Source organism: Pongo abelii, chromosome 19 (genome assembly GCF_028885655.2).
Source record: "Pongo abelii isolate AG06213 chromosome 19, NHGRI_mPonAbe1-v2.0_pri, whole genome shotgun sequence".
Taxonomy (NCBI): domain Eukaryota; kingdom Metazoa; phylum Chordata; class Mammalia; order Primates; family Hominidae; genus Pongo; species Pongo abelii.
This window is the reverse complement of record NC_072004.2, coordinates 49,889,694-49,907,527: the sequence shown is the minus strand read 5'-3', so window position 1 is coordinate 49,907,527 and position 17,834 is coordinate 49,889,694. Positions and strand designations below refer to the sequence as shown.

Genomic DNA, 17,834 nt, shown 5'->3' with positions numbered 1-17,834 from the left:
TGGGAGGCGGAGGTTGCAGTGAGCCAAGATCGTGCCACTGCACTCCAGCCTGGGCAAGAGAGTGAGACTCCATCTCAAAAAAAAAAGACATACAGAAAGGGTTGGATGCAGTGGCTCACACCTATAATCCCAGCACTTTGGGAGGCCAAGGTGAGAGGATCACTTGAGGCTAGGAGTTTGAGACCAGCCTAGGCAACATAGTGAGATCCCCTCTTTAGGGAAAAAAAAAAATTCTGCCACAAAAGCCACATTCAATAGAAAACATCTTTTTAAAAAAATAGCCAGGCATGGTGACATGCAACTGTAGTCCCAGCTACACAGGAGGCCGAGGCAGGAGGATTGCTTGAGCACAAGAGTTTGAGGTTACAGTAAGCAATGGTCAGCTACTGCATTCCCACCTGGGCAACATCTCTAAAGAAAAATCAACCGAAAAACGACATACAGAAAGTATGCGCTGTCTGTTTTCAACCCCAAGTTTGTCCTGCTTTACCAGGCTTTCTCCTGGGGCCTGGAGGCAGTGGGGCTGAGGGCAGGAGTGGGGTGTGCAGGGGACAGTAGTGCTCCAGCAATAGAGTTCTTAAAGAGTACTTCATGAGAGGGTATACACCAATAGAGGGGAAGCCTCCAGCCACCAACATGCAGAGGAAAACAACAACAACAACAAAAACAGACCCCAAGGTATCAGGAGGAGGACAGTCTGAAGTCATCTGGCACCCAGCCATTTTGGAAGAATTGATGATTCTCCATGGGCCTCGTTCCCATGGTCACCCCACCCCCAAGATATCTTGTGACAGGCTCCTCCAGTAACCAGAGGCAGGTGAGCGCTGCTCTGATCAACAAACACACCGCATGTGGTCTCCAGCTGCAATAAACAAGTGGCTGTGCACAGCCAATGTCCTGTGTGGTGAAGGTGAGAAGAGTGAGGGGGAGCCAAGCTGCAACCCTCAGCCTGAATGTGGTTGGAATTGTGAGAGCAGTTGTCAAAGTTAGTACCCTGACACAGTGCAATGTGCATTAAAGTGCACAGTTTAAGGTGACAGAAGAGGGGAGGGGAAGGGGGTGGGGGAAGGGGAGGGGAGGGGACCGGGAGGGGAGGGGAGAGGAATTGAGGAGCAGAACACAATAACACAGAAAGAACAAACCAGAGCTGGACCAAAAATCAAGGCCAGGACGTTGTAGAGTCTTGGGTTCAAATTCTGCCTCCTCCTGGGAAGTCCCCTGAGCCTGCTACGAGGTCTTGGCTTGCACCCTATTGCCTCTGGCAGATCCTCCAACCAGCACCAATGGAGCACCTACCCCATGCAGGGTCCTTCAGAAACAGAGTGAGATAGCTTCCAGTCTCAGGTGGGGAATATTTAGACTTGTGAACAGGGGCAAAGAAGGAGAGAAACAACCAGGAAGTAACTTCCAATTTGCAGATGGGGAAAATTAAGGTCCATCAGGAGGAAATGACTTTGCCTCAGGCTTCTCTTGGGGTCCCAGATTTCTAGAGGATGGGGGGAATTTCCCTGCTTTGGGCATGTTTTTAAGAGCAGTGGAACAGCCAGAGCTGCTGCCCACAGTCTGAAGTCAGGAGGGGAACTCCATGTCAGATAAAAGCTTTGGAATCCAGATGGAGTAAGTTTTCATTTTCTCTGCCTGCATTTGGTTTCCTAACATCACAATGTGAGCCTTGGCTAGCAGCCAGCTTAGCTTTGGAAAAGAGTGAATGATGGGGGGAAAAAAAAAAAGACTGTGCCAGGAAGGGAGGGAGGAGAGGGGCCTACACTAGGCTGGAGGGGATATGGGCCTGGCTTTAGAGGATTATGCTAGGAAAAGGGGTGCCAGAGGCATGAAAGCTGATAGGAACAAGCCCTGTGGATCAAGAGGCCCATCAGTGAGCCTGCAGGGTCTATGAACTCCTTACATGCAAAATTACATGTGTCTGTCTGTGTAGGTCTCTACAGATTGGTGGGAGTGTTCACAGCTTTCATGAGATTATTATTATTATTTTTAAGAAAGGCACACTGCCACATGCAACACCTCATTTGGATGTGTCTGGAGTCTTGGAAGTTTGACTACCCTACATTCTCCTACAAATGGACCTTGAGAGCTTGTTTGGAGGTTCTAGAAGGGGAGCGCAGCTACTCATATACCCTTGACCAAAGAACAGTCCTCCTCTATTGGGGAAGGTTGTCCTCTTCTCAAACTGCCTTTGCAAAAATTATAGCAGTGAGACAATTATGACAGTGAAAAAAATCTGACCTAATTGACTCCATCTTGCTTCTAACCTCCCAGCTGCCCTTGTTCATTCCTGGGCATAGGGAGCACTAACTTTGGGAGGAATTTAGTTTATAGTTTAACTTTGAAACAAAGATGATAACAGCCCCTCCCTGAGACCAACCCACTCCTTGCCTGGGGACCAGAAAGCCTTTATAAAACTAACACATTGGCCACAAAATTAGAAATGACGGCTCAGGAGTCATGCAGCCAAAGGCCTTGAGATCATGAACCTCCCCAATTGCTCCTGTAGATAATATTATTGTTGTAAAACCTAAGATTGGTGTTTGAGGTATTTTTCAGACCCTGCCTTCTGATGGATCAGCTGGCACCACCCAGACCAGTAAACTGGCTCATCTGGTCTTCTGGCCCCCACCCAGGAACCGACTCAGTGCAAGAGGATAGCTTCAACTCCTTACAATTTCATCCCCGACCCAACCAATCAGCATTCCCGCTTCCCGAGCCCCCTGCCCGCCAAACTACCTTTAAAAAACCCTAGCCTCCAAATTTTCAGGGAGGCTGATTTGAGTAATAATAAAACCCCTGTCTTCTGTTTAGCTGGCTCTATTTGTATCAAACTCTTTCTCTATTGCAATTCCTGTGTCTTGATAAACTTGCTCTATCTGGGCAGCGGGCAAGAAGAACCCGTTGGGTGGTTAAACCAAGTGTGCAGCTTTAGGAGGGATGCACATGGAATGGTAAAGAGTGAAGGGGACACGGGCCTAGCCAGCTAGATCAGCCAAATTGAGACAGACTGGGAGTGGGGCTTGGCTGCAGCTCACCAGCACTGAGCTTTCTTTCATGCATTCCCACTGATCACAAACCCCACACCACCATCTCACTGACACCATGTTCAACCATGTCGTTTACTTAACAAATTCCAGGAACTGGCCTTAGGAAATCCAAGTATCAAACCAAGGTTGTGGAGTATTCCACCTCAGGAAGGAATGCTGAACAACTGATTTACAGACTTGTTGCCCCAGCTAAACCACCAGGTAGCCCATTACTCAAGGTAACCATTACAACCAGATAGTGCTAACCTGCATACCCTACCCCTCACATGCTTTGCCCAGCCCAGCCTGCATACCCTACCCCTGATGTCAATTCTCATGCTTTGCCTAATTAAAAAGCCCTACCGGCTCTTTGCACAGAGTCAGTCAGGGAATTCTCTCTTCTGCTGCCTCCCTTATGTCCAGGCAAAAGCTCCAATGAAGTCTTGTCTGGGAAAAGTCTTTCGGCCTCATGTCAATTTCTATTGCATGGAGAACCCAAGAAACTATGGTCGGTAACAGAACCAACCCTGGTGATCAATAGGGTGACAGATGTTGCAGCCAGATCACCCTCACATCCTCATCAGGCTTTTTGTTTGTTTTTTGAGACAGAGTGTCGCTCTGTGGCCCAGGCTGGAGTGCAATGGCGTGACCTCTGCTCACCACAACCTCCACCTCCCAGGTTCAAGCCATTCGCCTGCCTCAGCCTCCCAAGTAGCTGGGACTACAGGCATGTGCCACCATGCCTGGCTAAATTTTTGTACTTTCAGTAGAGATGGGGTTTCACCATGTTGGCCAGGCTAGTCTCAAACTCCTGACCTCAAGTGATCCTCCTGCCTCGGCTTCCCAAAGTGCTGGGATTACAGGTGTCAGCCACGGCACTGGCCTTTTTTTTTTTTTTTTGAGACAGAGTCTTGCTCTGTCGCCCAGGCTGGAGTGCAGTGGCATGATCTCGGCTCACTGCAACCTCCTTCTCCTGGGTTCAAGCAATTATCCTACCTCAGCCTCCCGAGTAGCTGGGATTACAGGTGCCCGCCATCATGCCCAGCTAATTTTTGCATTTTTAGTAGAGACAGGGTTTCACCACATTGGCCAGACTGGTCTCGAACTCCTGACCTCAGGTGATCCACCCACCTCGGCTTCCCAAAGTGCTGGAATTACAGGCATGAGCCACCGCGCCCGGCCCTTTCTTTTCTTTTCTTTCTTTTTTTTTTTTTTTTTTTTTGAGACAGGGTCTCACTTTGTCACCCAGGCTGGAGTGCAGTGGCTCAATCTTGGCTCACTGCAACCTTTGCCTCCTGGGCTCAAGCGATCCTCCTGCCTCCCCACTGAGTAGCTGGGACTACAGGCATGCCACCATGCCCAGCTAATTTTTGTATTTTTAGTAGAGATGGGGTTCACCATGTTGCCCAGGCTGCTCTTGAACTCCTGAGCTCAAGCAATCCACCCGCCTCCACCTCCCAGAGTGCTGGGATTACAGGCATAAGCCACAGTGCCCAGCCCTCATCAGATTCTTTAATGGTTCAATTGCCCCAAACAGGTTAAGTCCAATATCTTACTTTACAGACGAAGAAATTTAGGCCCAGAGAAAGTAAGCAACTTGTTGAAAGTCATCATTAATAACAGCAAGGCAGACATAGAAAGGAAAATACTACATGATCTCACTTACATGTGGAATCTAAAAAAGTCAAATACATGGAAGCAAAGAGTAGAACTTTGGCTACCAGTGGCGGGGCTGTAAGAGAAATTGGGAGATTCTGGTCAAAGGGCACAAAGTTGCAGTTATGTAGAATCGAATGTGTAGCATGAGGACTACAGCAGTTTCCATTTATCTGTGGTGGAGGTTCCAAGACCCCCAGTGGATGCCTGAAACCATGGATAGTACCTGTTATATACTATTTTATTATGTGTTTTTTCCTATATTACCTATGATAAACTTTATAAATTAGGCACAGTAAGAGATTAACAACAATAATAACAAAATAGAACAATTATAACAATATACTGTAATAAAAGTTATGTAAATGTTTATGTCTGGAATTTTCCATTTAATATTTTCTGACCATGGTTGACCAAGAGTAACTGAAACCTCAGTAAGCAAAACCAGAATAACCAAAATACAGATAAGGGAGGACTACTGTAGAGTTAATAATATTGTATTGGATACTGGAAATTTTCTTTTTTTTTTTTGGAGACAGAGTCTTTCTCTGTCTGCCAGGCTGTAGTATAGTGGCACAATGTCGGCTCACTGCAACCTCCGTCTCCCTGGCTCAAGCAATTCTGCCTCAGCCTCCCGAGTAGCTGGGATTACAGGCGTGTGCCACGAACCATGCCCGGCTAATTTTTGTATTTTTTGTAGAGACCGGGTTTCACCACGTTGGCCAGGCTGGTCTCGAACTCCTGACCTCAGGTGATCCACCCGCCTTGGCCTCCCAAAGTGCTGGGATTACAGGCGTGAGCCACTGCACCCAGCCGAATACTGGAAATTTTCTAAGAGAAGAGATTTCAAGTGCTCTCACCACACACACAAAAATAGCAGTAACTGTATGAGGAGATGGATATATTAATTTGTTTAACTGCAATAATCATTTCACTATGTATATGTATATCAAAACGTCATGTTGTAAATATGTTTATTAAAAATAGTTTTTATTAAAAATAAATAAATAATAAGTCATGAAGCTGGATTTTGAACCTAGAAGTCTGACTCCAGAGAACCCATTTAATCAAGATGCTACAAGAAGTTAGTATGATTTAATCAGCATTGATTTAGCGGCATATCTAAGACACTTATTGGAAAGCAGGCGGAGAATACAAATAAATAGAAAACACATAGGACACTGTCACTGTGTTCATGGAGTTAAGACAAGACCAGTGAAAAGATGATTCACAATAAAAGAGTGTAAATTTACTTGTTTATTGTTTATCTCCCTTCTCCCCGTCCCCCTACCCTATATCCAAACAAGCTCCAGGTGGCAGGTCTTTGCCTGTCTTACTAGCCATGGTGTCTGCAGAGCGTAGAAGGGTGCCCAGCTCACAGCAATTCTCAGTAAAATCTGTAGAGTGGGTAAGGAATGACTGAGTGGTATGGACCACGCACACTGAAGGGACAGGGAGAGCAGAGACAGCTCCATGATGGTGTACCTCACCTTATGCCTCCTAAGCACATCCATGATCATTATTTCCCTTGAGCCTCTCCACCACTGCAGTGGGTCAGACAGGAGGAAGCAGTTCCTGGTTTTCAGGAACATAATGTGCTGGGTGAATAATAATGAGAGTTGCCATTCATTGAACACCCACCCTGTACCAGGCACCATACTGTTTACATGGGCTCTCTAATTTGCTTATGGAATCAGTACATTAGCACCAGAGAAAAAATTGAAGATAGCCCATCAAGCCCAAACCTTGATTTTGCACAGGAGAAAATGAATGGTAGAAATGAAATAAAAATTAGATTCTCCTCCCTCCTGTGCTTCTCACAATCCATTGGAATCACTGAAAAGGAAGAAAAATACTCCCATGGCTGGGTGTGGTGGTTCATGCCTACGACCCCAGCACTTTGGGAGGCCAAAGTGGGAGGATCGCTTGAAGCCAAGAGTTCGAGACCAGCCTGGGCAACATAGCAAGATCCCATCTATACAAAAAATTTAAAAATTAGCCCAGCATGGTGCAGTGGCTCACGCCTGTAATCCCAGCACTTTGGGAGGCCGAGGCAGGCAGATCATGAGGTCAGGAGATCGAGACCATCCTGGCTAACACAGTGAAACCCCATCTCTACTACAAATACAAAAAATTAGCCGGGCATGGTGGCAGGAGCCTGTAGTCTCAGCTACTTGGGAAGCTGAGACAGGAGAATGGCGTGAACCCGGGAGGCGGAGCTTGCAGTGAGCCGAGATCGCACCACTGTACTCCAGCCTGGGCGACAGAGCCAGACTCCGTCTCAAAAAAAAAAAAAAAAAAAAAAATTAGCCCAGCATGGTGGTGCACACCTGTAGTCCTAGCTGCTCAGGAGGCTGAAGTAGGAGGATCGCTTGATCCCTGGAGTTCAAGCCTGCAGGTGATCAGCAACTGCATTCCAGCCTGGGGAACACAGTGAGATCCTGTTTCAAACAACAACAACAACAAAAAAAAAACTCTTGACATTCCCACTGCCTATTCCCACTCAGCAATCCCAACATCCCACCATCCTACCCACCCATCCCCTGTCCCACCACCACTTATACACAGATATACATACACACACACACAGTGGAAAGGTTCGCTGGGATTCAAAGATGAGGAGCATGTCGCTGTTGTCTGTGGGTTTCTTCACCTCTGTCCTTAGCTCCTGTCCCAACTCAGCATATCTGGTATCCAGGAAAACACTTTCCTTTCTTCCTTAAAGAGGGAAACTGAAATCAAGGAAAGAAAACAGAAATTGAGCTCACAGGAGAAAACTGAGCCTTGGCAATCGTTTTATGATTTTCTCTAGAAACAATGAAGTGTGGTAGAAAGCCCATGAACCCAGACATGGGTTTAATGTTGAACTCTACTACTGTAGGCTGTGACTATAAGCTAGTCACTTAACCTCTCTAAGCCTCAACTACCCATCTGTTTTAAAAAAGACTTTTTGTGGCCGGGTGCGGTGGCTCACGCCTGTAATCCCAGCACTTTGGGAGGCCGAGGTGGGCAGATCATGAGATCAGTAGATCGAGACCATCCTGGCTAACACGGTGAAACCCCGTCTCTACTAAAAATAGAAAAATTTAGCTGGGCCTGATGGCGGGCACCTGTAGTTCCAGCTACGCAGGAGGCTGAGGCAGGAGAATGGCGTGAACCCGGGAGGCGGAGCTTGCAGTGAGCCGAGATTGTGCTACTGCACTCCAGCCTGGGCGAAAGTGAGAGACTCCATCTTAAAAAAAAAAGACTTTCTGTAATAAATAAATAAATTTTTTTTGTAACAAATTTCACGAATACATATTGACTGGGGGTTTAGTTTAGACTGCTGAAAAGCATAAATTACAGAATATCCTTAAAGGCACTGACATCTTACTCTTAATGATAACATGATAATAATAGGCAATGTTATTAAGTACTTAACATGCGTCAGACGTTGCACTAAGAGCTTTGCACGCATGAGAACATTTATAGGGGCTTAACTGTCTCGATAGTTGTGTGAGGGACTATTATTATTATCACTGATTTATACGTAAGGAAACTGAGACCAGAGAGATTATTAATAATTTACCTGAAGCCACCTGGCCAATAAACAGGAGAAACTGCCAAGTCCCTGCTCTTAACCCACCGCCTTTTCCAGAACCTCTCACGTTTGGTAACTTACCTTAGACCTAACGGGGCTTTGTGAAGGAAACAATTGGTAGAAAAATTTTTTTTAATTTTTTAATTATTATTATTATACTTTAAGTTTTAGGGTACATGTGCACAATGTGCAGGTTAGTTACATATGTATACATGTGCCATGCTGGTGTGCTGCACCCATTAACTCGTCAAATTGGTAGAACATTTTTATGTGGCTGGATGAATGTTTCTAAGGTGCTTGCAATTTGTTTCTTTAAATGAGATGGCCATACTTTCCAAAATTACGTTTCCATTGTTAATTGATTGAGCTGTAAGGAGGGTATGAGAGGATTGTTGTAAAGAGCTTGGAACAAGGCCAGGCGCAGTGGCTCGCATCTGTAATCCCAGCACTTTGGCAGGCCGAGGTGGGCGGACTGCCTGAGGTCAGGAGTTCGAGACCAGCCTGGCCAACATGGCGAAACCCTGTCTCTACTAAAAATACAAAAATTAGCCAGGCATGGTGGCAGACGCCTATAATCCCAGCTACTCAGGAGGCAGGAGAATTGCTTGAACCTGGGAGGTGGAGGGTGCAGTGAGCCGAGATCGCGCCACTGCACTTCAGCCTGATCAACAAAGTGAGACTCTGTCTCAAAAAAAAAAAAAAAAAAAAATCTTGGAATGGCACCTTAACCTAGAAAGTTCTTGATAACTGTTAACTGCCTTACTGATGTGATTCACTGGACAGAGCTTGAGCATGGTCATCAGAAACACCTGCCTTCGAATCCCACTTATCAGCTGCGTGACCTTGAAGATGTTAATTATCTGTTCTGAGGCTTACTTTCCTCTTTGTTCAAATGAGAAGAACAACCACTCTGCCTCAAAGTCATCGTGAGGAAGAAATGTGACAAAGTCTTCCCATTCTAGGTGATTTAGTCACCCTCAACCACCATGTTACAAGTGTGAGAGTAGCTAACAGAAAATGATCTCAGTAGAGGGTTACATTTTGTTTATTTTGCTTTTGTCACTCTCCATAAACACTTTTGTCTTAAATAATTCAGATGCCGGCCGGGTGTGGCCTGTAATCCCAGCACTTTGGGAGGCTGAGGTGGGCGGATCACGAGGGCAGGAGATAGAGACCATCCTGGCTAACATGGTGAAACTCCGTTTCTACTAAAAATACAAAAATATTAGCCGGGCATGGTGGCCGGCTCCTGTAGTCCCAGCTACTCGGGAGGCTGAGGAAGGAGAATGGCGTGAACCCAGGAGGCAGAGCTTGCAGTGAGCCGAGATTGTGCCACTGCACTCCAGCCTAGGCAACACAGCAAGACTGTCTCAAAAATAATAATAATTATTATTATTATTATTATTCAGATGCCAATTTCAGCCTAGCCCAGACCAAATTGTTGCTAATTCTGAACTATTAAAATAGGAATTGATGAAGACTTACTGCATCCAGTTCTTTGGAATGTAGTAAGGACCCTAGTTCTAATCCAGAAGTTCCACATGGGTTCAGTTTTGAGGATACTCCTAACCATGAACCCTTTAATGTTGGGCAGTACTTAATGGACAGAGCACTGAAGTGGGAGCGAGGGCAACTGGGTTCTGATCCCAACTCTGTCATTCATTTGCTGCGTGTTCTTAGCAAGTCACTCCTGCTCACTGGGCCTTGGTTTCCTCTTGTGCAACTGAAGAACATGGAAAAAAAGATCCCTAAAGTCCTTTGAAGCTATCATATTCTGTAACTTTTGTGCCCAAGAAGGCCTTACAGTGAGATGGGATCCCAGTATTTATTGAGTTTCCTCATTCATAAAATGGGGATAATAATAGTAAATGAGTTGACACGCGCTAAGACGGTGGAATAGTGGCTGGCACAGATAAGCCCTCAGTAAATGGTGGCCAATAATGGTAGAGTATGCTGTAAGAAATCTTTCTCTCTCTCTGCTTCTCAACAAGCCTCTAATCAATTATTCCACTTTATAAACCAGGAAATAGAACTCAAAGACATTAAGCACTTTTCCCAAAAGTCGCTTAGCAAGTAAATGGGAGAGACCCTATGACCAGGATGAAAGCAAGAAATTCCCACAAGAGGACTCATTCCAACTCATATCTGGTGAAAAGGTTCCCAATGCCCAGCTCAGATCAACTGCCTCAATTTACAGTGTGAGTGTGCTCACCTCCTTTGGGGACTGTATATCCAGAGGACCCTCCTCAGTAAAACACCTTATAAATAACATCCTTCCATGGATGAGGGAAAGGAGATAAGATCTGTAATGAATAAGCAGGAACTTTGAAGACTCAGTGACTCAGTGAGTAATAAAGACTCAGCGACTTCTGATCCTGTCCTAACTGCCCCTCCTCGTTGTCCCCAAGAAAGCAGCTTCCTGCTCTCTGAGGAGGACCCCTTCCCTGGAAGGTAAAACTAAGGATGTCAGCAAAGAAATTTTTCCACCATTGGTGCTTGGTCAAAGGGGAAACTGATGAGCTCACTCTAGATGAGAGAGCAGTGAGGGGGAGACAGAGACTCGGATTTCCGGAGGCTATTTCAGTGTTCTTTTCCGTTTTGTGCAATTTCACTTATGATACCGGCCAATGCCTGGTTGCTATTTTGGAAACTCCCCTTAGGGGGTGCCCCTCAACTGGCCCTATAAAGGGCCAGCCTGAGCTGCAGAGGATTCCTGCAGAGGATCAAGACAGCACGTGGACCTCGCACAGCCTCTCCCACAGGTACCATGAAGGTCTCCGCGGCGGCCCTCGCTGTCATCCTCATTGCTACCGCCCTCTGCGCTCCTGCATCTGCCTCCCCATGTAAGTCCTGGTCTTGACCACCACAGCCCCTGGAGTCAGACTCTGCCTAAAATGCTTACCCCATCCCAGTGACTGTCCCACACCTTGCCCTCTTTTCAACTGTAGCATGAATACTGTCTGAACCCCATTATTTACATTCTTATGGATTGTCTTACCCAGATGTCCTGTTGTCCTTCAGAGATTTCTATGCTGCTTCATGGCAGGGATCTCCTGATCAGTTTTTCTGTCTTCAAGGTCTACACCCCCAAGGCCTACAGGTGTTCACTGAGTATAGACTCATCTTGGAGAGATTAGTAGTCATGAGTAGCTCACACTGACTTTGAAACACGTCTGACTCATGCCTGTCAGCAGCAGGGTTTCTAAGAAATTTAATTAAACTGAAACTTCCTGAGACAGCCATATTCTCTCTCATTTCATAAATGTAAAAAAATTGGCTTATGAGAGGGTATGTGGCTTTATTAGAGAGAATACATTTAAAAAACAAATAAAAACAAGGAGAGGATAATAAAAGCTAATTAAATGGTTACTATGGATCAGGCATTGTGCTGATTTTTGTACTTTTTTTTTTTTTTTTTGAGATGGAGTCTTCGTTCTGTCGCCCAGGCTGGAGTGCAGTGGCACGATCTCGGCTCACTGCAAACTCCACCTCTCGGGTTCACGCCATTCTCCTGCCTCAGCCTCCGGAGTAGCGGGGACTACAGGCGCCCGCCACCACGCCCTGCTAATGTTTTGTATTTTTTAGTAGAGAGGGGGTTTCATCATGTTAGCCAGGATGGTCTCAATCTCTTGACCTTGTGATCTTCCTGCCTCGGCCTCCCAAAGTGCTGGGATTACAGGCGTGAGCCACCGCGCCCAGCCGATTTTTGTACATCTTATTTAATACCCACAACTCTTCTTTGAGTAGCTGTCCTTGACGCACAGATGGGAAAACAGAGAGGTTAAGTAACTTGTCCATGGAGGCACACAGCTAGGAAATGGGAAGACTGATATTCGAACCTGGTTCCATCTTGCTGGGAAAATAAAAACTACTCCTCTGCTGGGAAGTGGCAACTGATGCTTCCCAGTGTCATCTTGAATTAACTGACCAACAAGAAGTTCTCTGTTGAGAGGCCTTCTCACTGCAGCTCAACCAGAGCATCTCCAGGCCCCTCTTAGGATCCTGGCTGAGTCATGGAGCCTGAGCTTTGGAAGCCTCCCCACAACCTGCCCTAGGTCTCAAAGAAACCAAGTTCCAAATCCATTGAGGATCCTGGAAGGGTAAGAATGAGGCCAGAGGACCCAGGACAAGCCAGGAGGAGGCCCTGAGAGCCCAGGGCAGAGGGTTATGGTGTAGAGGGATGGATACAAGCTTGGCTCAAGGATTAGATGAGGGGTTGCAACCCCCACTCTGCCACTGTTTATCCATGGCCAAGTGACTTTACCTCTCTGAGCCTCAGTTTCTGTCAAGGAAGATAACAGTTCTTTCTAAATAAATCATACAAAGTGTCCAGCACAATGTCAAGTGTGCAGTAGCAATGAATAAAAGGGTCTCCCTCCTTCCTTTCTTCTTCCAGATGCCTCGGATACCACACCCTGCTGCTTTGCCTACATTGCCCGCCCACTGCCCCGTGCCCACATCAAGGAGTATTTCTACACCAGTGGCAAGTGCTCCAACCCAGCAGTCGTGTGAGTCTCAGCCCCATGGAGCCCTCCCAGAGCCTGTTTCCCCAGGAGTCCTCTGAGAGGATGCCCTACCCACTCCCACCTATCCTCCAGCTGCAAGCAGCCACAGCTCCTCCATCTGTAGCCTCAGAGTCCCCTGCTATCATGTAAAAAGACTAGACAAGCTGTCCTTAGAGAATCGTGCCCGCTCCGATGGACTATGTTCCTAGGACTCCAATCTTTTTTTTTTTTTTTTTTTTTTTTTGAGACAGAGTCTCACTGTCGCCCAGGCTGGTGTGCAGTGGCGCGATCTCGGCTCACTGCAAGCTCCACCTCCTGGGTTCATGCCATTCTCCTGCCTCAGCCTCCCAAGTAGCTGGGACTACAGGTGCCCACCACCATGCCTGGCTAATTTTTTTGTATTTTTAGTAGAGACGGGGTTTCACCGTGTTAGCCAGGATGGTCTTGATCTCCTGCCCTCGTGATCGACCCGCCTCAGCCTCCCAAAGTGCTGGGATTACAGGCATGAGCCACCGCGCCTGGCCTAGGACTCCAATCTTTACTAGCGTGGCCTTTACTTGAAACATGGTCTGGAATGCTCCTGTGTGGGGAAGATCAAGTCAGTCATCCCCTTCAGTGAAGAACCCCATATTTCACACAGTCCCCCATATTTCACACCCAATCAAATCCACCTAAACCTCAGAGGAACTAGGGAGAAGAGGTCAGAGGTCAGGGATCTATAATTGTAGTCAAATAAAAAAACAAAAAGCCATCCATCAGAGAAGAAATAAGGAAATGAGATTCACCTTTAAATATGCAAGCTAATATATTTGGAAAAATATAATAAACCCTACTATATAGGAAATGCCTACTATGTGTCAAATGTCTTATGTGCATGATCTTTAAATTACACTTAGCTCTGACAAGTATGCATAATTCTCTCCATGTTTCAGGTATTGAAACTAAGATTCAGAGAGGTTTATTGATTTAGCCAAGGCTGCACAGTAAATAAGGGATGAAGCCCATCTCTAGAGCCTCCTCTTTCTACTATAGCAAAGTCATTAGTGGACAATTGCTTAAGAAATTTATGGTAGAGACTTAAAAAATGAAAATGGTGCAATTCTGAAGTTTCCTATATAAGAGTGAAGTTTTTGTTTTTGTTTTTGTTTTGAGACAGAGTCTCACTCACTCTGTTGCCCAGGCTGGAGTACAATGGCGCAATCTCAGCTCACTGCATCCTCTGCCTCCTGGGTTCAAGCAATTCTCTTGCCTCAGCCTCCCAAAGTGCTGGGATTACAGGTGTGAGCTACTGCACCCAGCCAGGGTGAAGTTTTTTAATCCAAAAATTTATGACACTGGCAAAGTTAGAGGTATTCAAAGACAGACTTTGGGTCTGATGAATCCTTTTAAGTATAATGGTAATATTTAAAACTACTAATTTTATTTCTGAAAACAAATATTTTTCAAAAGAAGAAAATCCTTCCCTGAGCACATACTATTGGCAGACACAGATTACTAAAGCCACTGTCCCAGCCCAACCTTATGGGGCTCATAGTCTAATAAGAGGGGCAAGACAGACACAGCAATGACTAGAGTACCCAGCAAAAAAAAAAAAAACATGACAAGGGAAAGAGAAAGGAAACATATTCAGCTTCAGGGATTTACAGGTTTGCTGCAAATGGTGCTGTCTGAGGAGAGATTTGGCCTGGCAGAGAAAAGCCTAGAATGGGATATATCAGGAAAAGGGACTGTCCCCCAGGATACTACTTTGGTTTATATACAGTCTCCATGTAGGAAAGCAAGGAGTGTCAAGGAAAACGCAGCAAAAGTGCTAAATGCAGCTGTCAAGTGTAAAATGAGCTAGAACAGGGAAAGCTGAGAAAGCAGGAGTCCAGTTTAGCGGCTACTGTTGTTATCCATGTGAGTAGTATTGGAGGCTGAACAGTGCCTGAAGGAAAGGAGAGACAGGAGGTTTCAAAGACAGACACTTTTGAAACCTTCAAAGGTGGAATTTGCAAGCCCTAGCAGGTGATTTGAGGTCAAGAGCAAGGGAGAAAGATGCGGGTTGAGGATGACACTGAAGTTTCCACCTCTGGCTGGAGAAGTGTAGAACCATCTTAAGCCTTGTGGAAGAGCTGTTTAAAGAGGAAAGAGCTAAGGTGCCAGCAAGATAACCCTGTGGATATGTCCAGTGGTGATGGTGAAATGAAGGGTTGGTAGCTGAGGAAAGGGTGTTAGGGCTGAAAATGTGACATTCTTTTGTAGGAAAAAGGGGTATCCCAATTTTAAAAAGGCAGTGCAGCCTGCCTTGGTGAGTACTGGCTCTAGAGCTAGTTTGCTTTGTTAGGACTCCAGCTATGACACTTGGTGAGTGTAGGCCCTTCAATTAACCTCTCGTAACCCCAATTACCTCCTCTACAAAATAGGATAATAGAAGTACTTCCCCCACTGGGTCACAGTAAGATGAAAATGCTTAGAATATGCTCTGGTACACAGTAGGTGCATAAATGTTAGCTTATTATTATCATCATCATCTAAATGCATTATTGCATACACAAAAGTAACAGGTGAAATTTAAGGAATGAATGCAATTCATTCATTCACTTACTCATGAAATAAACATCTATTGAGCATCAACTGTGTGCCAGGCCCAGGGCCAGAGACTTAGGAAAAAACACAAAGAAGAGAAAAGGGTAGCAACTTTGAGAACATCCGCCCTTAAGAGCGGTATCACAGTCTGCGGGGAGGTTGCGGGCAGGAAATGGAGGCCTGAGCTACCCTCACCTCAGGTATTGCTTTCCTGGCCTTTTGACTTCCTAGCCACAGGTCAAAGATGACAAAGAGAGAGGGATAGCAAGTCTGGCAGGATTTCCTGTATGACTCCTGGCTGAACAAGGGCAAGATCTGTGTCTGAAACTTTCACACCACCCTAAATAAGAACACAAACTCTAGAAAGTATGAGAGGCCAGAATACTGCTTCTGTTCCCTTTCTCATCTCTGCACACCGGGGTGGGAGAAAAAGAGATGGTCAAGTAGCTCTGAGTGAGGCTGGGAAAGGGAAACCCAAAGAGAAACCAAGAAATCCTCATTCTCACCAGTCTAAGTCTTCACTTTGTCTGAAAACATTTAGGCTCAAGAATGTGCAGGATACATCCAAAAATGGTTAAGATGGTAAATTTTATGTTATGAATATTTTACCACAATTAAAAAAAAATTTTAATGCTGTTAGGCACAGAATCAGGAGAACCACAAGAGCTTAATGACTTTGACAGACACACCAATACATGCATAGAGAAAGAATGAAAATATTAAACCAAAGAATGAATGAGTGATGAAATATTTAAATAAGGTGGGTACATAGCACATCAGAACATATTTGGGAATAATACTTCCATCTAGGGAATACATTTCTATTTCTTTTTAATGTGATAGTAATCACAAAAGCAAAGGCGAAATTTCTGTGTTGTTTGAGACATAGAATTCCTTTGTTATGCTATGTAATCATGTGGCATACTGCGTGGGTCAATAAGATTTAAAAAATAAACTTCTAACTGGGCGCGGTGGCTCACATCTGTGATCCCTGTACTTTGGGAGGCTGAGGCGGGTGGTCATCTGAGGTCAGGAGTTCAAGAACAGCCTGGCCAACGTGATGAAACCCTGTCTCAACTAAAAATACAAAAACATTAGCTGGACGTGGTGGCACACGCCTGTAATCCCAGCTACTCAGGAGGCTGAGGCAGGAGAATCGCTTGAACCTGGGAGGCGAAGGTTGCAGTGAGCCGAGATTGTGCCACTGCACTCCAGCCTGGGCAATAAGAGCAAAACTCCATCTCAAAAATAAAAAATAAAATAAACTTCTGGCCAGGCGTGGTGGCTTACTCCTGTAATACCAGCATTTTAGGGAGATTGAGGTAGGAGGATGGCTTGAGCCCAGGAATTTGAGACCAGCCTGGGCAACATGGTAAGACCTTGTCTCTACAAAAATAAATTTTAAAAAATTAGCCAAGTGTGGTGGTGTACACCTGTGGTCCCAGCTACTCAGGAGGCTAAGGTGGGAGGATCACTTGAGCCCAGGAGGTTGAGGCTACAGTGAGTTGTGTTCATGTCACTACACTCCAGCCTGGGTGACAGTGAGACCCTGTCTCAAAAATAAAAATAAATAAATAAATAAACTTCTGGATGGCTGCACAATAAATAGTTGATTTTCTTCCTATGAGAATCTCTAAAATAACATATCCAGTATTTGAACTTAAGTAAAATCAGTGTTCAAATTTCAAATAATAATAATAATGTGCAGGAAAAAATCCTAAAGGAAAAGCCAAAATGGGAAAGGGTAAGTAGGCAGGACTGACTCTGAAGTAACGTGTTAACTGGCAGCACTGCTAGCAAGGCCCAAGGTCTCCCACAGGTAGAATCAGTTTCCCAGCAGACAGGTGAGGCAGGGAGCTGGACTGACCCTCATGACCCCCAACTTTTACATTTCCAGCTTTATCATCAATGACTATAGAGATAAGGCCTCTGATTGTCATAGGCCTCCACATTCTGGCTGGTTATTTGGTGGAAGTGCTTTGACATTGCCATTATCTCTCATGGCCCTCAACTCCCCTGAGCCACAGTGTCTAGTACCAGGACTTTTAGTCTCATGTTGCTCTCATCCACCCCAAAAAAGAAGTTTCAGAGCATTCTAGTAACAACACATGAATGGTATTTTTCCAAACTTATTCATACATATTATCCTTTGAGCTTCCAGTAATTGTGCAAAGAATTATTTCTATTTACATTTCAGAGCTTAGCAAATAGACTCAGAGGCTTTAAGTGATTTGCACAAAATGATCAAACTAATAAATGGTGAAATGAAGACTCAAGGTCATGCCCGTCTTTCGTTCACCCACCCACGCACAGATGTATTCATTTGTTGAGTGTGCCAGGCACTGCGTTGTCTAAAGCCAAATCAGATGTTCTTTTAAGAACTTCTCGGCCAGGCGCGGTAGCTCACGCCTGTAATCCCAGCACTTTGGAAGGCCAAGGCGGGTGAATCATGAGGTCAGGAGATCGAGACCATCCTGGCTAACACGGTAAAAC

The 17,834-nt window shown here is 45.4% G+C and overlaps 1 protein-coding gene and 1 long non-coding RNA gene across 4 annotated transcripts in view; one reads left to right on the top strand and one right to left on the bottom strand.

The window, feature by feature from the left end:
* Positions 1-5,930: 5,930 nt before the first annotated feature.
* LOC129051341 (uncharacterized) overlaps positions 5,931-17,834 on the bottom strand; it is a 15,974-nt gene continuing 4,070 nt past the window's right edge. The window contains exons 2-7 of one of the 3 annotated variants that reach the window (XR_010138238.1): positions 11,267-11,391; positions 10,481-10,571; positions 7,267-7,420; positions 7,019-7,109; positions 6,179-6,286; positions 5,931-6,085 (exon numbers count right to left, since the gene is read on the bottom strand). This is a non-coding gene — a long non-coding RNA (uncharacterized LOC129051341). Of the gene's footprint in view, positions 6,086-6,178; positions 6,287-7,018; positions 7,130-7,266; positions 7,421-10,480; positions 10,572-11,266; positions 11,392-17,834 lie in introns of all 3 variants that reach the window. The other 2 variants (XR_008515513.2, XR_008515512.2) reach the window with 2 other exon arrangements.
* The window catches only part of CCL5 (C-C motif chemokine ligand 5), an 8,575-nt gene continuing 1,715 nt past the window's right edge, over positions 10,975-17,834 (top strand). Inside the window, exons 1-2 of the mRNA XM_002827272.6 lie at positions 10,975-11,111; positions 12,665-12,776. Of these exons, the coding sequence (XP_002827318.1) occupies positions 11,036-11,111; positions 12,665-12,776 (188 nt within the window). The 5' untranslated portion in view covers positions 10,975-11,035. The remainder of the gene's footprint in view (positions 11,112-12,664; positions 12,777-17,834) is intronic.